The following is a 24,303-nucleotide window of genomic DNA, read 5'->3' on the forward strand; positions in this document are numbered from 1 at the left end:
CGTGGTCTCCTGGTGTTTTCTGTTTAAACTGGTTTTTAGTTTGATAGGCTTGCGGATTCTGCGTCCGAACTGATCATGGGGTCCTAGTTTTGAGAATGTAACGTGTCATGGTGTCATGGAGCCATCGATGTTCTGTTGGAATTCTTATGAATAAACCTTTGTCTCTACACCAGAGAATATCTTTTCTCCCTCTGCACTTGGGTTCCGACACTGCCAGTGCACATTGTGACACTTTACCTATTCCACCTATCACCTCCCAGCTTCTTACTTCATTACTGTCCCCCACCCACCAGGCTTCACCTATCACCTTCTGGCTTGTCCTCCTTCTCCTCCCCTAACCCCGCCCCCCAACTTTCATACTCTGGCTTCTTCTCCCTTCCATTCCAGTCCTGATGAAGGGTCTCAGCCCAGAACAGTAACTGTTTATTCATTTCCATAGATGCTGCCTGACCTGCTGAGTTCCTGCAGCATTTACTGTGCAATACTCTGAATTTCCAGCATCTGCAGAATCTCTTCCGTTTGTGCAAACGCTTCCTGTTTGAAGCAACCCCATTTCTGAGCATGCTGCTGATTTCCCTGTGAAGGGGAATTTTTATTTCATGAGATCCTTGAGAAATGCTTGTTCTCCTTGTGAGGAGGGTGGTGTAATGAAAACTCCAAAATTAAAAAGCAAAGGAGAAAAGTCTTGCGGTGAACCATAATTGACCCCTTCAGCTCAAGAACAGATCTAGCTTAAATTGAATTTCAGTAGGAGAAAGATTTAAAGGTGTCTTCTGGGATAGGATCGATTCTGAGCTGCACACACAAACTGCTAGGGGAACTCAGCTGGTTTGGCAGCATCTATGGAGCGGAATAAACTGTCAACGTTTCGGGCTGAAACCCTTCATCAGAACTGGAAAGGAAAGGGGGAAGACACCAGAATAAAAGGTTGGGGGGAGGGGAAGGAGCACAAACTGGAAGGTGACAGGTGAAGCCAGGTGGGTAGAAAAGGAAAAGGGCTGGAGAGGAAGGAATCTGATAGGAGAGGAAGGTGGATCATGGGAGAAAGGGAAGGCAGGGGGGGGTACCAGGCTGAAGTGAGGGGAAGAGATGAGAGGAAGAGTGGGGAACTGAAGAGGGAAGTTGGAAGGGAAAAGAATTAGCAGAAATTGGAGAAATTAGTGTTCATGCCTTCAGGTTTTCCAGTATCTACAGAATATCTTGTATTGAGGATCCTGAGCCATAACTTTTGTGTCTGGAGTTACGGTCCAAAGGACCTGGAACCATTGCATTTGCATTACTGGGCTAGCATTTAGTTTTCAAAACTGCCAATCCATGGATCTGACTTCAGATCCCACCAAGGCTGTTGGGAATGTATAAATAAACCTGCACTTAGAAAGCGAGCCTCAGTAACCCACCGTAAGACCATAAGACATGGGAACTGAATTAGGCCCTTCAGCCTGCTGAGTCAGCTGCGCCATTCCCTCACCACATTCTCCTGCCTTCTCACCTTCACCTTTGATGCCATTACTAATCAAGAACCCATCAATCTCCACTTTAAAGATACCCAATGACTTGACCTCCGTGGCCGTCTGAGAAGATAAATTCCACAGATTCACCTCCCTCTGGCTAAAAAAAGTTTCTCCTCATCTCTGTTCTAAATGGACATCTCTTCCTCTGTCTGTCTCTCTCTCTCTCTCTCTCCCCCCCCGCCTCTCTCTCCCCCCCTCGCCTCTCTCCTTCTCTCCCTCTCTCTCTCCCCCCCTTATCTTCACTCTTCCTTTGTCCTTCTCTCTCTCTCTACCTTTCTCTCTGTCCCTGTATCCCTCTCCCTCTTCTCCATCTCTCTGTCCCTCTCCCCCACTCTCTCGCTTTCTATCTGTGTCTCTGCATGTGTGTGTCTCTCTCTCATTATGCTTCTGTGTGCTCTTTCTGTTCTCTCTCTCACTCTCTCTCTCTCTTTCTCCCTCTACTTATCTCGTTCTCTGTCCCTCTTCCTCCACTCTCATCCTCTCCTGCTCTCCCTTCCCCTCCCTCTCTCTCTCTTTCTCTCTCCCTCTCCCTCCTTTCATTATCTCCACATTCTCTATCTCTATCTCTCTTTATCTCTGTTTGTTTCGCTCGCTTTCCTCCCCCCATCCCCCATACTTCCAGTGCAGCTGCTTGTTTCCAATATTGGAACCAAGTTACTCCACTGGCAAGCAGATGGCAGTGCCATCTGTCAGGCACAGTAAAGAATGTGTTGGGTTTACTGCGAAGAGCTGACAAATACTGTTGCAAGGAGCTGCACACAGCTGGAGTTGGTCGTTTCATACCATCATTAACAAGGATAATCAAATACAGTTATTGAAAGACTAAACAGTTGAGAAATACAACTCAATATTTACCATAATTTGTAGAATTGACATTTAGAAAATCACATTATTTTTAATTCTTGTAACAGATCCAGATTTATTATCACTGACGCATATGATGTGAAATTAATTGTTTTGTAACAGCAGTACAGTGCAAAGACATTTCTATAAACTACAAAGATAAATAAATAGTGAAAGAAAGGAATAAAGGGGTAGTGTCCATGGATCGTTCAGAAATGGCAGAGTGAGAGTAACTGTTCCTAAACCATTGTGTGTGGGGTCTTCAGGCTCCTATACCTCCTCCCTGATGATAGTAATGACACGAGATCACATCTCTAATGGTGATGGTCCTTAGTCATTTTACGTTAATTGGGTGAAGTACCGTTTTGGAGACATAATACCAGTCTTATTCCAAAGACGAATTAGGTTCAAGTTAAAGTTAATAGAAACATAGAAAACCTACAGCACAGTGCAGGCCCTTCAGCCCACAAAGCTGTGCCGAACATGTCCTTACCTGAGAAATTACCGAGGGTTACCCAGAGCCCGCTATTTTTCTGAGCTCCATATACCTGTTCAGGAGTCTCTTAAAAGACCCTATCGTATCTGCCTCCACCACTATCGCCGGCAGCCCATTCCACACACTTACCACTCTCTGCATAAAAAAACTTACCCCTGACATCTCCTCTGTAGCTATTTCCGAACACCTTAAAACTGAGCCCGCATGCTAGCCTTTTCAGCCCTGGGAAAAAGCCTCTGACTATCCACATGATCAATGCCTCTCATCATCTTATACACCTCTATCAGGTCACTTTTCATCCTTAGTCTCTAACCAAGGAGAAAAGGCCAAGTTCACTCAACCTATTCTCATAAGACATGCTCCCCAATCCAGGCAACACCCTTGTAAATCTCCTCTGCACCCTTTCTATGGCTTCCACATCCTTCCTGTAGTGAGGTGACCAGAACTGAGCACAGTACTCCAAGTGGGGTCCGACCAGGGTCCTATATAGTTGCAACATTACCTCTCGGGTTCTAAACTCAATCCCACGATTGATGAAGGCCAATGCACCGTATGCTTTCTTTACCACAGAGTCAACCTGCACAGCAGCTTTGAGTGTCCTATGGACACAGACCCCAAGAACCCTCTGATCCTCCACACTGCCAAGAGTCTGACCATTAATACGATATTTTGCCATCATATTTGACCTACCAAAATGAACCACCTCTGACAGTCCACCATACTATCCACAACATCCCCAGCGTTTGTCATCAGAAAATTTGCTAACCCATCCCTCCACTTCCTCATGCAGGTTATTTATAAAAATCATGAAGAGTAAGGGTCCCAGAACATATCCCTGAGGCACACCACTGGGGACTGACCTCCAGGCAGAATATGACCTGTCTACAGCCATTCTTTGCCTTCTGTGGGCAAGCCAGTTCTAGAACCACAAAGCAATTTCCCCTTGGATTCCATGCTTCCTTACTTTCTCAGTAAGCCTTGCATGGGGTACCTTGTCAAATGCCTTGCTGAAATCCATATACACTACATCTACTGCTCTTCCTTCATCAATGTGTTTAGTCACATCCTCAAAAAATTCCATCAGGCTCGTAAGGCACGAACTGCTTTTCACAAAGCCATGCTGACTATTCCTAATCATATTATGCCTCTCCAGATGTTCATAAATCCTGCCTCTCAGGATCTTCTCCATCAACTTACCAACCACTGAAGTATGACTCGCTGGTCTACAATTTCCTGGGCTATTTCTTCTCCCTTTCTTGAATAATGGAACAACATCTGCAACGCTGCAATCCTCCGGAACCTCTCCCATCCCCAATAGTGATGCAAAGATCATTGCCAGGGGATCAGCAATCCTCCCTCGCCTCCCACAGTAGTCTGGGGTATATCTCATGCAGTTCCAGTCTAATCCAACTTGATGCTTTCCAAAAGCTCCAGCACATCCTCTTTCTTAATGTTTTCATGCTCAAGCTTTTCACTCCTCTGTAAGTCATCCCTACAATTGCCAAGATCCTTTTCTGTAGTGAATACTGAAGCAAAGTACACATTAAGTACTTCTGCATCTCCTCCTGTTCAATATACATTTTTCCACTGTCACACTTGATTGGTCCTATTCTCTCACATCTTATCCATTTGCTCTTAACATACTTGTAGAAAGCCTTGGGGCTTTCCTTAATCCTGTCCGCCAAAGCCTCTTCTGGCTCTGCTAATTTCTTTCTTGAGCTCCTTCCTGCTAGCCTTATAATCTTCTAGACCTCTATCATTACCTAGTTTTTTGAACCTTTTGTACGCTCTTCTTTTCTTCTTGACTATATCTACAACAGCCTTTGTACACCACAGTTCCTGTAGCCTACCATCCTTTCCCTGTCTCATTGGAACGTCCCTATGCAGAACTCCATGCAAATATCCCCTAAACATTTGCCACATTTCTTCCATACTTTTCCCTGAGAACATTTGTTTCCAATTTATGCTTCCAAGTTCCTGTCTGATAGCCTCATTTTTCCCCTTACTCCAATTAAACGCTTTCCTAACTTGTCTGTTCCTATCCCTCTCCAATGCTATGGTAAAGGAGATAATCATCTCCTTAGTTGTCATCTGACTGTACATACGACCAAACAAAACAACATTCCTCCAAACTGCAGTGCATCCGCAAAACATATCACACACAGTGTTAGCACAAATAAGTTAATGAAATATAACTCAAAGTGCACGTAGTGTGCAGCACAGGTAAAACAGTAAACAACTCACTAGTGAGGAGACCCCGGGGGTGCTGATGGTGGTGGTAAAGCAAAGGTAACTTCATCTGTGATCCTGTCACTTAACAATAAAACTTCACTTAGACAGACCATAGTGTAGTAGTGTAGATCTGGATTCCCTAAGACATAGGAGCAGAATTAGGCCATTCAGCCCATTGATTCTGCTCTGCCATTCCATCATTGCTGATTTATTATCCCTCTCAATCCCATTCTCCAGCCTTCTCCCTGTAACCTCTGACACCCTGACTAATCAAGAACCTATCACCCTCTTCTTTAAATTTACCCAGTGTCTTAGCCTTCTCATCCATCTGTTTCAATGCGTTCCACAGAGTCACCACTAAAGAAATTCCTGCAAGAGGATCTTGGCAGGTCAGGCAGTATCTGTGGGCGGGGTGGGGGGAAGATTTGCTGATGTTCTGGGTCAAAAACTTACAACAAAGTTAAAGACTAACTTTACTTGTCACATACACAGTGAAATGCATTGCTTTGTGTTAACGACCAACACAGTCAGAGATGAGCTGGTGGCAGCCGGCAAGCGTCCAAAATAGCAAGCCCGGAATTCCCTAATGCTAACCTGTACGACTTTGGAATGTGGCAGGAAAGTGGAGCACCTGGAGGGAGGCCACAAGGTCATGGAGTGAATGTCCAAAGTCCTTCCAGACATCGGCAGGAACTTAACCCCAATCTTACAGCAGGTGCTGTAAAGCATCATGCTAACTGCCCTGCTACTGGACCCGTCTGAGAGTGGAGAGGGAAGATGGCTGGTTTAGAGGCGAATGTTCCTTACACTGACTATCTGTCTCCTCTCCCCACTCTCCAGCCAAATGCAGAGTCCAGACCCAAAATGTCAACAGTTCCTGCCTTATGTTGCCTGCTGGTTCCACTTTGAAAGGAATTGTTATAACAATAATTAGTCTGGTTTACGTCAAACATCAGCACACAGATTTATTAATACCAAGCAGCTGTTGCAGCAAAATTTAAGTTTATTTATCATATGTACATTGAAGCGTACAGTGAAATGCATCGTTTGCATTAGCAACCAGCACAACCGAGGCTGAGCTGAGGGCAGCCCACAAATGTTGCCACACATTCCAGTGCCAACGGAGCAAGCCCACAGTGTTCAGCAGAACAATACAGAGCACGCCACAGTAATATAGCAGTTGGTGTAACATTATTACAGCCTGGGGCTTCAGAGTTCAATTCCAGCACTGTCTGTGAGGAGTTTATACGTTCTCCCTGTGACCATGTGGGTTTCCTCCGGGTGCTCTGATTTCCTCCCACTGTCCAAAGACGTACCTGTTAGCAAGTTAATTGTCCTGTGGTAGCTGGTTTGCTGTGCGGCGCAGTTCTTTGGACAAGCAGGGCTTGTTCAGTGTTGTACTCGAAGTAAAAATGCATTGTTTGCATTAGCAACCAACACACCCGAGGGTGTGCCTGGGGCGGCCCCAAGTGATGCGACAGACTCTGGTGCTAACAGAACATTCCCACAGTGCTCAGCAGAACAACACAGAACGCAAGAAGCAACAAAACAACAACAGCAAAACGAGCACTGCCCCTCCCTTCCACCCATCCACACACACAGTCCTCTAACCCAGCACCCGCAAGCAGGATAAACATAGCACGTTACAACACAGGAGCAGACCCTTTGGTCCATTATGTCTGTGCTGACCATGATTCTAACTTAAAACTAATCCCACCAACCTGCACCTTGTCCATATCTCCCCATCCCCCTGTCTGTTCATCTGCCAGTCTAAATGCCTCTTAAACAAGTCTGTCACATCTGCCCCCAGCACCGTTCCAGACACCCACTAATCTCACAGCTGGTGGAAGACGATGGCACGTCACCACGGCAGTGAAAGTGGAAGAAGGCTGCAGCAGTGAGGATCCCCAGTCACCTTGCTCTCATCACCACTGGACCCTGACCCTGACCCTGACCCTGATCTGTGTGCTGGCTGCCCGTGCACCTGCTCCCCACATTAAACAGACCCACACGCATACGTCCTCCATTAGGGGAATACAACCCATTAGCAGAACATTATACTCAACTGGAGTGATCACACTGCTGCTACAACATAGAACCTAGTAAATTAGACAAGTCAGTGAAGAGAAAAAACCTGCAGGGAGAGGATCAAATCACAAATACAAGGTCAGCTTAGCTCCATCTGCAAAAACCAGGATTTTCTGGTGAACAACCATCTCAATTCCAATCCTCATTCCCGTCCCAACGCAGCTTCCCTGACAGCCATGATGAGGCCATTCACAGGTTTGAGGAGCAACACCTCATATTCAGTCTGCATAGCCTCCAACTTGATGGCATGAATATCAATTTCTCTAACTTCTGGTAACTTTCTCCCCCTCCCCTTCCCTTATCTTCCATCTCTCACTCTATCTTCCTTATCTGTCCTCTTCTCCTCACCTCTCTCTGGTGCCTCTCGTCTTTCCCTTTCTCCACGGTCCACTCTCCTCTCCTATCAGATTCCTTCTTCTTCAGTCCTTTACCTTTTCCACCTATCACCTTGCAGCTTCTTACTTAATCCTCTCTCCCACCCACCTGGCTATAACCTTCCAGCTTGTCCTTCCCCTCCCACAGTTTCTTATTCTGGCATCTTGCCCCTTCCTTTCTGCTGTGTTTTGTAACTCCCAAATGTACAAACTGATCGAAATAAGAACAAGGAAGTCCAGAATAATATATCACATGGTAGCATCATAATGTATGCAATTCACTTATATTTACATATAGCCCATAATTAATTCTGTAAATGAACAAGAATACTAAATCAAACAACGTATTTACAATATTACTCAAATACTACTGAAATATTCAATATACAACACTAATCCCTGCTTATTTATAAACTCCAATTTAGTATCAAATGCATCTCAATCATATGCACAGTATACTACGTAATACAACTACTATACAGACATCCACGGTACAGTTCATTTTTAAATTGTTTGGTACAGGCCTAAGGATTTAATTCCTGTGGAGGAGTTCTTGCTCTTGTGGGATAACGTCTCTCCTGACGGGGTGGGGGCGGTCACTCTGCTTGGCAGGTAGAGCTTGTGGTTGTGGAGCTATCTCAGGTTCTGAGGCCTCCTAGGAGGTGGTTGTAGGAGTTGACTCTGAGACTGCAGGAAGTAGTTCAGACAGCTCTCTTCTTTTTCTCAGCTTTTCTCTCTATCTCTTCTCCCCTTTTCAACTTCTTTCCTTTTTATTTCTCACCTTCCATTTTGTTCTAGTTTCTTGTATCTCTGAATTCGCTAATTTCTTCTTCCATTTCCATAGCACTTATGTCACCCTCCTCTTCATTTTCCTTTTTCTTCTTTCTGGATTGTGCATCTTGATCTTGGGGAAGTGCGTTTGGTTCACTGAGATAGTTTCAGAACCACTGGTTTCACCTGCCAAGCAAAGTGACCCACCGGCTCCTGCCTTGTCAGGAATGATGTTATCCCACAAGAGTAAGAAGACCTCTACGGTAATTAAATCTTTAGGCCTGAATGGAACAATTTACAAACAATCTAGATGCTCCTCCATTACTTTCACAATATCAGCAAAGTTCATTTCAGCTGGTTCGGTTGGAAAAGTTAAACTTCAAAGCAAACTGTATGTCTTTAAACCCAAGGCACTCACCAAAAATTGGCACTCACTTATCATTGGCTATACCATTTGCTTCAAAATACAGCTCAATTTGCTCAGGATAGATGAGCCAGTTATCCATTGAGTAATCAAACACTTCAGTCTTTTTGATGTGGCCAGCCATTTCTGCTCTTTTTATCACCTGCTACTCACTGTCTATGAACCCATGAATTCTTCCGTTTACTGCCTTTTTTTTTAACTCAGCCAAGTCAGTCCCTTCCAAACGAAGCATGATGTGTTGTACTGGGTTTTTTTTATTTGATTGTCACTGTGCTTTTTTTTTAACTCGAACATCTCGCTGCGCTTCTACAGGTAAGTATTTGTCTCAGGTTCGTTTAAAACTTCCTCATCGCCACTGTTGCGCTGTGTAACTCCGAAACATCAAGCTAAGTGAAAGAAAAACAAGGGAGTCTGGAATAACATATCTAACTTCATGTTTACTTCGAGTGCGTGTGCATGTGTCACATGGTAGTATCATGATGTCTGTAATTCACTTATTTTTACATATAATCTGTAATGAATTATTCAAATGAACAAGGATACTCAATCAAATAATGTATTTACAATACTACTCAAATGCTATTGAAATATTAAATAAACAGCACTTGGCTCAAATTGACAACTGTTGATTCATTTCCATAGATGCTACCTGATCTGAGTTCTTTCAGCATTATGTGTTTGCTGCAAGAGGGAGAGAGGTGTTTGTCACAGACTAGATGGGCCGAAGGGCCTGTTTCCATGATGTGGTGCTTTATCACTCTAATCAGTTACTGCTGGCATGATGTTTGGAATGGTTTTCCTTCTCGGTAGCCAGTGTCTGCATTCTGCAGCAGAATTTTCTCTCTGGTGTCACTAAAGTTGGTATTTTGTTTCCTTCCACAGTCCTGGTATCTGGGATAGTCGAAGACCCCTCTCAAGTATTACCGAAGCTGTGTAATCGTGTTTCAAGGAACATGAGTGAGCGTCGACTTTGGTTTCAAGTTTAAAACAGAGAGAAACAAGGGAGAAGGCTACTTATCAGCTCGTCTTTAAAAGAAGATGTCAAGTCAGAAACACTATCATCCTCCCTACATGTTCCGAAGATGGGTGCAATTCACTTCATCCGTTGACTGAAGCTTAGCCTAAGGTGTCCCCGTCTCTTTTATGCAAAATAAGCCTTTATATTTCTTAAAAATAATTACAGAACAAAGTTTACTAAATACGCTTTTGACAGGGTGGGAAAATTAACCTTCATCAGCTAAACATAATTCATAACTGCATTATGGTTATCTTTTGACTTTTTTTCCTTTTAAAAGAACAATTTACAGAATTGACAGACAGCATAAGCATTTAAAAGCCACCTGAACTAGTAAGTTCAAATTTCTAAGTAAATTTATTTTCAAAGTACGAATATGTCACCATATACAACCCTGAAATTCATTTCACAGCAGAACAAAGAAATACAGTAGAATCAATGAAAACCATACCCATTCGGGTGCAGAAATGCACAGAGAATTGTACCTCTGCATCGGAGTACCTGAGGACAGGTCTGCTAAAAAACAATCACAGTTTAAGGTCAATTCTTCCACTCCTTTTTTTTTACAAAAACCATTTTGATTATAATTGTTGTGAATTTTTGTTTTTAAACTAACTTTATTATTGTTTTAATTACCACAAAGATATGCACTAAAGAAGCCTACGCATTGAAGGCCGTGACTTTAATCTGGCTGATCCATAGCTCAACGTCAAGTTAACTTTCTGTGCTTCTGGCCAAACTAAACACGAGAATTATTTATCTACTATACTACACAAACAAATGTGTTTAATACTCCAGTGTAAAATCATTCCATTAATTTTGGGGTGCCATGGTAGTGTAGCAGTTAACGTGACAGGGGTCGGAGTTCAGAGTTCAGTCCCAACGTCCTCTGTATGTCCTCCCCATAGAATGCGTGGGTTTTCTCCAAGTGCCCCAGTTTCCTCCCACAGTCCAAAGACGTACCGGGTAGGTTAATTGATCATTGTAAATTGTTCCGTGATTAAATCGAGGGGCATTGCCAGGCAGTGCAGCCCAAAGGACCGGAAGGGCCTTTTCCGTGCTGAATCTCTAAAAACACAAACTAACTAAATTGTTCAAGCTGACACCGTTAAAAATTGCTTTAAAGAATTCTGTCAAACCTCGACTGAATGGCAGATTAGCCAGAGGTCCGGTTGCCTGGTCTCAATGTATCAAGTGGGACATCAGAGAACAATTTCTCTTCCACTGCAGTGAATAAGCTAATGACAAAATTAAATGTATGCAGTGTTAGAAACATCTTACATAGTAATGAATGATTTAACTTACATGAAACTTTAAACACATTATTTTTATGATTATTTGTGATAAACCACAATGCAAAATCAAGTCAGATAAATGCTTACGGTTTTCAATTCCAATTTTCCCACCCTAAGCCTCAGTTACTTTTTTGCATGCAACTAATATTACAGATATAGAAGCTCACCTACCAGAGCAGTAGATTTACTGGTTTTAGTTTATTTTTGCTTTTCACTAGCGCATGGCCTAGTCCATTAGGTACATACATAGGTTTTGGTGATAGTTTTGGGAGACATTGGCGGTTGCATGTAGGGTGTGGAGGAATTCTGGGAATTCTTCATAAGGCCTCACACTACCACACATCCTTCTCAGTCATAGGGCCTGGTAAATTCTTAAACATACAACGGCTGCAAGCTCAAGAATATCATTAGTAGGTTATCTTTTGGGAGCAGGGTAAGCAAATTGTTTCGAGAATTGATATTAGGGGGGGATTTTTTTTGTTGTTTAAGTTTTAAATGCCATGTGTCTTTTCCTCAATATACACACTTTTCAGTGATTACCCAGGAGAACAGGACCAGATTTCAAAAATGTTGGAAGTAGTTTCAAAATCATACATTGGGCTGTAGCATTCGATCGGTGATCAACTTTAAATTGGTGGGGGGAGCTAAAGTGATTGCCGCATTTTAAAAGAACAAGTTGATTGTTTTAACAGAGAAAGTATAATCTTTTGTAAAGATTGAAGAGGCACGTGCAATTGAAAGGAAACAAATTTCTAACTTAGTGATTCTTTTTAACTTGTCCTCGCACCCCAGGACTGTAAAACGGGGCAAATTGTTGTCGCCAGGCAACCGTGGCACAAAAGTGCAACGAAACACCATTCCCCTCCCCCACCCCTAAACCCCACATCCCAAACACCCCCCCACCCACCTTTCAGAGGTGAACACAAATGCCTTAGTATGTTACATGTTATTTTATTTTTTTAAGCAGAGGGTAGCCAGCTGCCCTCATTAAAAAGGAAAGACTAGCACTTGTGCACACGATATCATTTTCATTAAACTGACACATATCGAAAGCAATATTTGGCATAATTTTCAGTCTTTGTTCACACTGAAAGCTTTTGACGAAAGAAGTCTGCACCTGAACAAATTTCTATCCATGTATGCTTAGTTTACCGGCTCAGGTACAGCCTTGCCTGAGCTACATTGCTGGCATCCAAAACCTCACAGTGTAAGCAGAAAAGTGAGGCAAACTCTATAGACGTATTTATAGTAACATTTTCTTTTTCATCAAAGGTGCTGAGTGATGCATGGTGCTTTGATAGTATACTTTGTGATCCAGCAACACAAAAAACAAATCCAGTCAGCTCTATGCTGAACCCTGATGTGCATGGCGACTATGTGCTGGCCTCACTCTTTTCCCAACAAAAAATCCTTTCCTAATTTGCACGGAATTTTATACCACATTATGTGCCTTGCCTTTGAGAAAAAATGTTTAAAAAAAACAAAAAAAAATCCTTGGTATCACTGCACAAATTTTTGGCTGCATGTGTGGTTGCTTGTCATTAAGAAAAATACCATTGGTAAAAATGTAAGGATTTATGATTTTTGCTTCATAGGACATTGTAACGGCACTAATTATCAGTATTCCAGTGATTCTGTGGATTTTCATATAGAATATATTCACCTTGCAGTCATGTAGAAACATTGCTTTTGAACATTATCTGTCACTAATATTTTAATGAAAGGAGTTTCCCTTTTATTTCTCCCTGGTTGTGTCTTCCAGCTCCTACTGGTTTGACTCTTTGGAAAATATGCAATACCAGTCTTGTAGACATAGAACGTGTAGCTTGTTTTAATCACTCTGAGTTAGCACACATAACTACAACATTTCTAGATTTTTAATTTTAATTTTATTTTAATTGACCAAAGTTGGTGCTGCTCTCTATACAGAAAAAAAGATAGGTCCTTCTCCTGTGACAGGTAAAGACTAATCCGTGATTAAAGAGGATGAACATGGGAGGGGAAAAATCTATATTTACAGTGAGGCTGTGAAGCACCATCAATGAAAGAATATTTTCTTGTGTCCTGGTGGTTCAAATGATGAACTCAGAAAAACAATGACCTTGATCAGAGAGATGGGCAAGCTATTAACAATTGTAGTATGTATATCAGACCCAACATTTCGGCCAAGGGTGGGCAAAGTGTTTAAACCCCATAATACCTACTGTGGCATAGGCCACCGACAGCAGCTCACCAGAGTCTTCTATCCTGGGCCAGTCTTTTAAGTTGTCCCCAGAAGTAGCCCATCTTTGAAGACCCTTCCTCTCACAGGGAAGAGGTCTTGCTAGTTTCTGTTGGCTTTCCTGTAGCTCCAGGCTTTAGGCTTTTAGGGATGGGTTTGCTAGCCTCATGCCCAATCCTTCTCCATTCGTAGCCATGCTTGGGACCGTCCATGGCGGAGTTCTTAAAAATTGATTTAATTAATAATCACTTACAATCATATATGTTGCTTTAGAAAGGTTAGATCTCAGCAGTGCATCAATCCCTATTTTAATCTGAGGATGAGATTCTTCAATGCGACTCTTTTTGAAAAGTTGTTGACCTGCGTTACTTGGTGGCATAGCTGCTGTTGACCATCTGTACCTAAATCTGATTTGAGCAGGAAACGGTCCCATCAATACATGGGACCAGTTATCCCACCAGACCTAAGTGCTTCACAGCTTCGACTGTCAACTGTCCTGAGCTTTTAAGGAAAAGCTGCACGTCAGAATTGGAAAAACCATGAATTAAGGTTGTACATAAAAACTGAAAAATCGTAACTTAAAGCAATAGTTGTGGGGTGTCAGTTTGGTATAGTGGTGTTCAACACAAAAAGCCATCTGTGCAAGGTGGAATGATAAGTGATACCAAATCACATACAGCTCTGCTTTAAGACCCTACTAATGTCTCGGAGCTTTAATAAATTGCATTTGATTGACACTTGGTATGCTAGCCAGGATGCTGAACAAGGAGGACAAGAACTAGGGCATCGCCAGTAGGTTCAATCCTTGTCACATCTTTGTCTTGGACATTAGCTGCCTTCCTTGCAGACTGTGTAATTTGTAAGCTGTATAGTTTTATTAAGTATGTTTTCCTTAATCTACCCTATTTTATAAGGCAAAGACTTTTGTAATGAGAAAAGTACAAAAAAAGTTTCATTACACTGGCTTATTAAGAAAGTTCAGCATTATATAACATATGTAGAGTATTCTTCCTCCATGGGTACTGGATATGAGTTAAACTCACCTGTTACCCTTACTGTATTTAAATACAGTAATTCTCATTTTTATGGTTTTGCGTATTCCTATACTTTAGAAGTATAGACTTCTGGTGTAAAAGAGCCATTGTAAATGGAAAAAAAATGCTTTATTTTATGAAGAGTAATTATGTCAAACTTGTAAGAAACACTTGGAATTTTGAGAAGGAATGTCGTCATTGTAGTCTTTTTGACTGCTTAAAAAATGTCTGTAGACTTTCAAGTGCTGAACTGATGAGAGTAGAACAGATCACCTGTACTCGTAGGGCGAGGGAGCCCAACAAATTGTTGTATGCAATGTACAGTATTGTTTGTGCGAAGGACGATGCAAAGCTGGTAGCTAGTTTATTTTTAAGGCAGGACAGAAAACATGTTTACGTGTATTTAAACTTTTGGCAATGGCTGACCGCATGCTCCGTGAAATCCTTGTATTAGAGAATTCTCCTCCATCCATCAGCTTCAAGCAGGATAGAATGCTGCCACAATCAAACATGTGACCTTTTTTATTATTCCTACAGGGGCTTTGAGTTGGGTGATGACTTCTGTTGGTGCTTGTAAAGCGAACGCTGTCAATTGAGAAAGTTCTGGAGGGTCAGGTCTATGTGCAGACTGACAGTGATCTTTAATCCTTTGTAATGTGTTTCCATGCTTCTATGTTTAATAATTCCTTCCAGATTTTTATTGCCCTTATATTGGAGATTATTCCTCCTTCAGAATTCCAGTCAGTTTTCCAATTTATTGAGAGCTTGCATCCAGTCCAAAATATGAGTCAGCCCTTCCACTCTTCCAAGCAAAAAAAACCTCCTGATAACACACACACACACATAAAATGCTAGAGGAACTCAGCAGATCAGCAGCTTCTATGGAGAGGAATAAAGAGTTGATGTTTCAGACCGAGACCCTTTATCGGGACGTCCTTCAACTTGACTCAACTATCCTCCTTGCAGACTCCTCAGAAAATCTAAGCAATTCAAGTCAGTCATGGTTTTTCTCCACTCCTCCCTCCCCGCACCTTTCTATTCTGCCTCCTTCCCCCATCCTTTCCAGTCCTGGTGAAGGGTGTCATCCCAAAACATCGACGCTTTCTTCCTCACCAGAAGTGCTGCCTGACAGAGCGGCATGGTACCGTAGTGATTAGCACAACTTTTTACTGTGCAGGTGACACAGTTCCATTTCCACTGCTGCCTGTAAGGAGATTGTACGCTCTCCCCGTGACTGCATGGGTTTCCTCTGGGTGCTCCAGTTTCCTCAGACAGTCCAAAGACGTACCAGTTGAGAGGTTAATTGGTCACTGTAAGTTGTCCCGTTGTAGGCTTGGATTAAATCAGGGGATTACTGGGCGGTGTGGCTCAAAGGGCCAGAAGGTCCTATTCCACAGTGTATCTCGATAATAAAATTTAAAGCAAAGTAAAACCTGCTGAATTCCTCCAGCATTTTATGTGTGTTTCTCTGGATTTCCAGTATCTGCAGAACCCCTTGTGTTTAAATCTCTTGAAACCTCCAGTTTCCAAATCACGTTTGAAAGTTTTGTTCGAAGATATCTCAGCCCTGTTACTTGCTCTACTTTTCCTCTAAAAAAGTGTTTTAAAATCAGAATGAGTATTGCTGTTCAAAACCTATTCTTAATTTCAAAGAGACTTTATTCATACATTTCCAATCATCTTTTTATAATCCCTGTTCTTCTCCAGTGAACCTGAGTGTCTTGTAAACCTCGAACAAGATGATGGAGGAATTCAGAGGGTTAGCATTTCAAGTCAAGACTTTTTATCCAGAGCGGATGGACCCCAAATGAAGGGTCTTAACCCAAAATGTCGACTGTCCATTTCCTTCCACAGATGCTGCCTGATCCGCTAAGTTCTTCCACCATTTTGTTTGTTGCTTCAGACTCCACCATCTGCAGTTTTTTTGTATCTCCATGTACAATTACAGTCCAAACTACTTTCTTTGCTTTGACCGCAAAAGTGGAGCATCAATTGTAATGAATCCTTTCCTCCAGAACGTTGTCTTACAAATCTGGAAGGTGTCAATAACTTTGGAGACCACCGTCTGTTAGACCTGTTTGATCAAAGAGCATTGTTTTAATATTCTTTCTAGTTGGTTCTAACCACTTTCAGTTGAACTCCTGCCCATTCAAGGCTCTCAGGGATGCAGTGACTGGCTGCCCTCACCTCTACTCATCAGCTCCTCTCTCAGTCTGCATAGTAAAGACCCGAACTACAAAGATGGCACATGCTTTGTGCCATGGCAGCCATCCAGAAACTAGCAAAACTCATTTCCCTCTTCAAACCCTGAATAAATTTGCACTGTTCCACATCTTTCACCCTTTCCGTTTCTGCAATAACTCAAGACAGGGAGTGGAACGGAACAAGCTGCCATTTACATTGTCGGTAGTCACCACATTAGTCAAATCAACACCATTCGTAGGCCTACGCCACACAGATTTTTTTCTCTCAAAGGTTTTATCTAACCCCCTGCAAAATGTGCTAGTTGTTTCAGTTAGCCTGAAGGGAATATGCAAAATTCCATCACAATCTCCACCTCTTTATGATCTCTTGTGCACCTCCTTTGCAGCGAAGCGCGATGACACACATTCAACGGCCAGATTACATTTTGTAGAAGGCAGTAGATATACTGGTATTGTTCTTTCACATACACATCTAAGCATCTGTAACTAGATCTCTGGAAGTCTCATTGAAAGACAGGAAACATCGGACTGATGAGGTGACTCAAAACCACCTGTCAATTGTAGAGGCATTTTATTCAGACTGTGCAAAAAAAAACTCTAAATTCTCAAGGAAGTTTGTGAAGGGTTTTGTCACCTTGCTGGGTGTAAAATGCATTTTTTTCAATCTGGTTTGGCAAACTCAGTTTTCCATCTTTGACAATCAGGTTTAGAGAGCAGTTAATTCCTCAACCTTTTTTACATGGACGGTGAGCAGTGGTCGGGGTCTGTCTGTTGGGAGAGTCGACATGGGGCTGGGTCCAGCATTAACTGGACTCGTCACACTAGATTCATTTCCTCCTAAAATTACCTCATGTTAGTCGATTCCTGTCCACATCATTATCCGCCCTAAGACATTTCCAAAAAAAAATGTTCTATCCATTTACTTTCTCCCATGGACCTCACGAATCAGTCACAAACTTTTGATTACATTTTGGTTGCTAAAATAATGAAATCATTTTACAGTTTCACTTAAATATTCCACATTGAATAATGAAAGAATTGAAAATCAAATATTCTGCATCCATTCTTGTACCTAATTCCTATTATTGAAGATGCATCATTATGATAACTATTTTGCATTTAATAATAATTTCATTACTTATTCAACATTGCGAGGTTTACTATTGTCAGAGTGATAATTCAGTCAGCAAAGTGGTCGAATTATTCTCTGCAATTCTGTCCTATCACAATGAACCCAGTACATAACCTCTATTAACTGTAAATCAAAAGCAATATAAGACCATAAGACAGAGGAGCAGAATTAAGCCACTCAACACATCGAGTCTGCTCCACTATTCTATCATGGCTGATTAATTAATCCACTCAAGCTCATTCTCCTGCCTTCTCCTTGTAACCTCTGACACACCAATGACTCGGCCTCCACACCTGTCTGCGCAATGAATTTACCATCTGGCTAAAGAAATTCCTCCTTATCTCTGTTCTAAATGGATGTCCCTCTCTTCAGAGGCTGTGCCCTCTGGTCCTAGACCCGCCCACTTTAGGTAACACTCTCTCTACATCCATTCTATCTGGGCCTTTCAGTATTCAATAGTTTTCATGAGATCCCCTCTCATTCGTTTAAACCCCAGCAAGTACAGGCCTGGAGTTATCAAACGCTCCACGTACATTAACTCTTTCATTTCTGGAATAAGTTTATTTAGACTGTTAAAACCCAACTTTATTTGGATCCACCCACGGATAAAGCCTTAATTCAGCTACAGTACCCGAACCCAGCGGCTCCATGTAAACAAGGTTATATTCAGCATGCTTTGTTCAAACTACAGCGAACTTTATAAAATAACAGGAAAATAGGCAAAAGATCCAGCAAGGCAGCTCATTTTCCTACCACACGTGGTTCTGTAGGGAGTGATTTGCTGATCAGCATAACAACAGCAGAACTACTGGGGTGGCCATGTTGACATACTTGTATAGAGGGCAATGGTCAGCGGAGCTCTACAATTATTTATAACCATTTTACCAAGCCAGCGGGAAAAAAAGAGTACCAAAAAACATTTTTAATAAATGCAGTGCCTGATAATCGACTGCTGGATTCAATTTTGCTTTGCAAAGCCTGACTTTATCAGTCCTTTTTTTTTAAAATTCGTCATCACACAGTCTCTATTGCAAATGTCCTTGGAACGTCACTGTCGTGAGTCCATGTGCGTTACTTTCCGGGAAGAGATCATTTCTCTGAGAACATGCTGAGACCATGTTATTTCTGAGGGTTTTTCATTATATTTTAGAGTATTACAGTAGTTAATCAATAAACGCTTGCTTACTGCACAGACATAAACACACTACACACCAGATCAAACGTGTGGTTCTTTGGTTGCTCGATGCAAAGTTCTGACAAAGTATATCTTCTTCACCACAGTACACTGATTGCAGCAACACAAAAGACAAGCTTTTTGTTTTGATTGTATTTGTCTACTAATCCTTAGCTAAGTATGTAAAGGGACAAAGTGAAAGAGCAGTGCTGTTGCTGCTCACGTGCACAGATGTACAGAATACCTGCAACTAAACCTCCACTCGTTTCAAACTGGTGTGAACTCAGCTTCAAATTTGATTATAACCATTGTATTTTGCCATTGCTGTTCGCAGCTGCTCATACTACATACAGTTACTGGAAGTGAATATGTTTCCCTATGCAAAAAAAAATTTAAAAAAAATAAACAAGCTATGCTATAGATCTGCCTCCATTGTCTTCATTCGGATTTTAACAATTCCAATGTTTCCTCCCCAAAATATAACAAAGTGACCGCTCGATTATTCTTAAGGAGACTTACAGCAATTGTACTCCATGTTGGCATTGGAGAGGATGTTCGCGAGAATTATCCCAGGAATAAATGGGTTAATATATGAGGAGCGTTTGATGTCTCTAGGCTTGTAGTTGCTGGAGTTTAGATGAAAGAGGGATCCCATTGAATCCTATCGGATGCTGAAAGACCTAGATGGGGTGGACGTAGAGAGGATGTTTCTGACAGTGGGGAAGTCTAGGGCCAGAGGGCACAGCCTCAAATAGAGGGACATAACAGAGATGAGGAGGAATTTCTTTAGGCAGAGGGTGGTGAGTCTGTTTAATTTGTCGCCACAGCCATTGGGTACACTTAAAACAGAGATTTTTAGTCCATGTTTGATCAGGGCATCAAAGGTTATGGGCAGAAACCAGGAGAATGGGGTTGCAAGGGAAAATAAATCAGCCACGATGGAATGGAGGAGAAGACTCGATGGGCCAAATGGCCTAATTCTGCTTATGCTGCATGGTCTAAGAGCGAAGAAGAAGAGGAAACTGGTTCCACACAAAATATTTTGAGAATTGTGGCAGTCTGCTGCTCTGGTGACAAAAAGATGAATAATTTTGAGGTGTAAGAGATTCTGCAGCCCATTGAGCCCATTGGATCATGGGAGGTAAATGCTGCTCTTCAGCTCACTGTCACAGAGCTGGAAACTCAAACTAGCCTCAGGCTCAATAAGCCAAAGCAAATTTCCTTTTCCTCTCCATCCACAACATGCAGGTATCTGGGTCACCAACCATTTTAAATCCTATCTCAGTTCCTATTCCAACATGTTGCTCCACTGCCTCCTCTACATCCATAATGAGGCCACTCTCAGCTTGCAGGAGCAACACTTCATTTTCCATCTCGGTAGGCTCCAACCTGATGGCATGAACATTGGTTTCTCCAACTTCTTGTCATTTTTCAGTGGCACAATTGCAGTAAAGTGGGCAGAAGAGGCCTCACACAAGACCAGGAGCAAGAGATTTAAAACAGGTGTTTCGGGGATTTTGGCTTTTTGCAGTAGCACGGCCATGATTCATCAGCAAGGGCAAATAAAAAGTAAGACAGGGACAAGCAGAGCAGCCATTTTTAGAGCGGCAATATTGTGAGCGGACTGGGGTTAGAGTGGGAAAGTGGGGAGGCTTTGGCTCATCAGGCTTCGGTCGGAACAGGCTTGAGCGAGGTAAGTATCTGGTGGGTTTCTTCTTCCTCTTCTTCATTCTTCATTTGTTAGAGCAGTGAGAATGGCTCCAGGGGCTGTGCTGTGTTCTTTGTGTGAGATGTGGGAATCCTGGGAGACCTCCGACTTCCCGGATAACCTCGTCTGCACCAGGTGCACTGAGCTGTACCTCCTCAGAGAGCGTGTTAAGGAACTGGAGCTGCAGCTCAGAGGAGATAGATAGGAGCTACGGGGAGGTAGTCACACTAAGTTGCAGGAGGTAGGTAAAGGGGTGACTGTCAGGAGAGGAAAGGGAAATGGGAAGCCAGTGCAGAGTACTCCTGTGGCCTTTCCCTCTGTAGTAAGAATATCACTTGGGATGCTGTTGAGGGGGACAACCTAACCGGGAAGGTGGGGGGGGTGGGGGGGAGCCACAGCAACTGGCTCTTCGGCCATGAGTCTGGCCCTGTGGCTCAGAAGGGAAGGGGTGAGAAGAAGATGGTAGTAGCAACAGGGGATTCCATACTTAGATGAGTAGACATGAGATTCTGTGGGCGCGATACAGACACCCAGGTAGTATGTTGCCTCACACGTGCCAGGGTCAGGGGTGTCTTAGATTGGGCTCGGGGCATTCTAAATGGCAGCCAGAAGATCTGGTACATATTGGCACTAATGACGAACAGTAGGTGGGAAAAAAAGAGGAGGTTCTGAGAGAGAAATTGGGGAATTGGTTGAAAAAAAACTGAAAAGCAGGACGTCCAGGGTAGAAATCTCTGGATTGCTGCCAGTGCCACATGCCAGAGAGGGTAAGAATAGAATGATTTAGCAAATGAATGCATGGTTGAGAAACTGGTGTAGGGGGCAGGGTTTTAGATTGCTAGATCTTCTGGGGAAGTAATGACCTGTACAAGAGGGTTGAGTTAAACCTGAACCTGTGGAGGACCGATACCCTTGCAGACAAGCTTGCTGGAACTATTAGAGAGGGTTTAAACTAAACTGGCAGATGGGAAATGGAGTGATGGGGATGGGGAAGGGGCAGTTGGTTTACAAGCAGGGGAAAGTGTGTGGTGAGACTGTCAAGAAGGACAGACAGATCAAAGAACAAAATTGCAATCAGTGGGAGTGTAAAAGAGGGACAAAGATCGAAAAGAGTGATAGATATGGACTGAAGGTGTTATATCTGAATGCTGCAGTATATAGAATATGGTAGATGATCTCATAGCGCAGGTAGGACATTGTGGGCATCATTGAATCATGACTGAAAGAAAATTATATTTGGGAGCTTAATATCCAAAGATACTTATTGTATCAAAAGGAGAAGCAGGGAGGGAGAGGAGGAGGAGTGGCTCTGTTGGTAAAAGGAAAATAAATAATCTTTAGAAAGAGGCAGCATAAGATTGGAACAATGGTGAATCCTTGTGGGTAGAGTTAAGAAACAGCAGGAGTCAAATGATCCAGATGGGAGTTACATACAGGCTTCCAAACAGTAACCAGGATGTGGACTGCGAATTACAATGGGAGATAGAAAAGTTGTGTCAAATCGGCAATGGTTCAACAGTAATGGGGGATTTCAATATGCAGTTAGATTGGGGAATTCAGATTACTGCCAGATCCCAAAAGAGAGAATTTGTAGAATTCCTCCTAGACGGCTTTTTAGAGCAGCTTGTGGTTGAGCCCACAAGGGGATCAGCTATTCTGGATTGGGTGTTGTGTAATGAACAGGGTTTGATTAGGGATCTTAAGATAAAGGAATACTTCAGAGTCAGTGATCATAATACGATAAACTTCACCCTGCAATTTGAAAGGGAGAAGCTAAAGTCAGATGTGTCAGTGAAGTAAAGGGAACTACAGAGGCTTGAGAGAGGAGTTGGCCAGACCTGATTGCAAAAGAACACTGGCAGGGATGATGACAGAGCAGCAATGGCTGGAATTTCTGGAAGCAATTTGGAAAGTGCAGCAATGTATATCACAAAGAAGTATTCTAAAGGCAGGATGAGGCAACCGTGGCTAACAAGAGAAGTCCAAGCCGACGTAAAAGCCAAAGAGAGGGCATATAATAGAGCAAAAATTAAAGGGAAGTTGGAGGATTTGGAAACTTTTAAAAACCAGCAGAAGGCAACTAAAAAATCCATAAGGAGGGAAAAGGTGAAATATGAAAGTAAGCTGGCCAATTATATCAAAAAGGATACCAAATGTTTTTTCAGATTTATGAAAAGTAAAAGAGAGGTGAGACTAGATATAGGACCACTAGAAAGGTAGTAATAGAGGACAGGAAATGCCGGATGAACTAAGTTAGTATTTTGCATCAGTCTTGGTATGCTGGAATTTCAAGAGTGTCAGGGGGCAGAAGTGAGTGCAGTTGTTATTACGAGGGAGAAGGTGCTGGGGAAGCTGAAAGCTCTGATGGTAGGTAAGTCACCTGGCCCAGCAGGACTACACCCCAGCATTCTGAAAGAGGCAGGCTGAAGAGATAGTGGAGGCATCTTTCAATAATCAATACGTTCTGACATGGTTCTGGAGGATTGGAAAATTGTAAATTTCACACCACTCTTCCAGGAAGGAGGGAGGCAGAAGAAAGAAAACTATAGGCCTGTTACCTGTACCTCACTGATTGAGAAGGTGTTGAAGTCAATTGTTAAGGATGTGATTTCAGGATACTTGGAGCCACATAATAAGATAGGTCAAAGCCAACATGGTTGCATGAAGCAAAAATCTTGGCTGATAGATCTATTGGATTCTTTGAGGAAATAGCAAGCAGGATAGACAAAGGAGAATCTGTGGATGTTGTGTACTTGGATTTTCAGAAACCTTTTGACAAGCTGCTTCACATGATGCTGTTTAACAAGCTACGAGCCTACAGCATTACAGGAAAGATGCTGGCATGGATAGAGCAGTGGCAAAGAGTGGAAATAAAGGATGCCTTTTCCGATTGGCTGCTGGTGACTAGTGATGTTTTGCAGGGGTTGGTGTTTGAACCGCTTCTTCCTATGCTGTATGCCAATGACTTGGATGATGACATTGATGGCTTAGTGACCAGATTTGTGAACAATATGAAGATAGGTGTAGGGGTAAGTGGTGCTGAGGAAGCAGTGGGTCTGCAGAAGGTTCTGGACAGATTAGGAGAATGGGCAAAGAAGTGACAGATGGAATACAGTGTCGGGAATTGTACGGCTATGCACTTTGGTAGATGGAAAGGCATAGACTACTTTCTAAGCGGAGAGAAAATTTAAAAATCCGAGGTGCAAAGGGACTTGGGAGTCCTCATGCAGTATTCTCTAAAGATTAATTCGCAGGGTGAGTCAGTGCTCAGAAAGGCAAATGTGATGTTAGCATTCATTTCAAGAGGATTCGAATATAAAAGCAAGGATGTAATGTTGAAGATTTATAGAGCATTGGTGAGGCCTCACTTGGAGTATTGTGAGCAGTTCAGGCCCCTTATCTCAGAAAGGATGTGCTGACATTGGAGGGAGGTCAGAGGAAGTTCACAAGAATGATTCTGGCAATGAAAGGCTTATTGTATGAGGAGTGATTGATGGTTCTGGGCCTTTACTCACTGAAGTTCAGAAGAATGAGGGAGGGATCTCATTGAAACCATTTGAATGAAACACCTAGACAGAATGGATATGGGGAGGATGTTTCCTATAGTGGGAGAGTCTAGGACCAGAAGGCACTGCCTTGGAATAGAGGGATGTCCATTTTGAATGGAGAAGATGGGCAATTTCTTCAGAGTGTGGTGAATATGTTTAATCTATTTCTTGATTAGTCAGGGTGAGAAAGATTAACAGGGATAAGGCAGGAGAATGAGAGAAAAATGGATCAC

General features: G+C 42.5%; 1 protein-coding gene across 2 annotated transcripts in view; it reads left to right on the forward strand.

The window, feature by feature from the left end:
• The window catches only part of LOC132405962 (nuclear factor 1 C-type-like), a 474,435-nt gene that overhangs the window by 440,060 nt on the left and 10,072 nt on the right, over nucleotides 1-24,303 (forward strand). The window contains exon 12 of one of the 2 annotated variants that reach the window (XM_059991012.1): nucleotides 9,622-19,234. The exons of the other annotated variant lie outside the window; for it this stretch is intronic. Coding sequence (XP_059846995.1) covers nucleotides 9,622-9,639 — 18 coding nt within the window. The 3' untranslated portion in view covers nucleotides 9,640-19,234. Of the gene's footprint in view, nucleotides 1-9,621; nucleotides 19,235-24,303 lie in introns of those variants that run through there. 2 annotated transcript variants of the gene reach the window in all.

Source organism: Hypanus sabinus, chromosome 16 (assembly GCF_030144855.1).
Source record: "Hypanus sabinus isolate sHypSab1 chromosome 16, sHypSab1.hap1, whole genome shotgun sequence".
Classification (NCBI taxonomy): domain Eukaryota; kingdom Metazoa; phylum Chordata; class Chondrichthyes; order Myliobatiformes; family Dasyatidae; genus Hypanus; species Hypanus sabinus.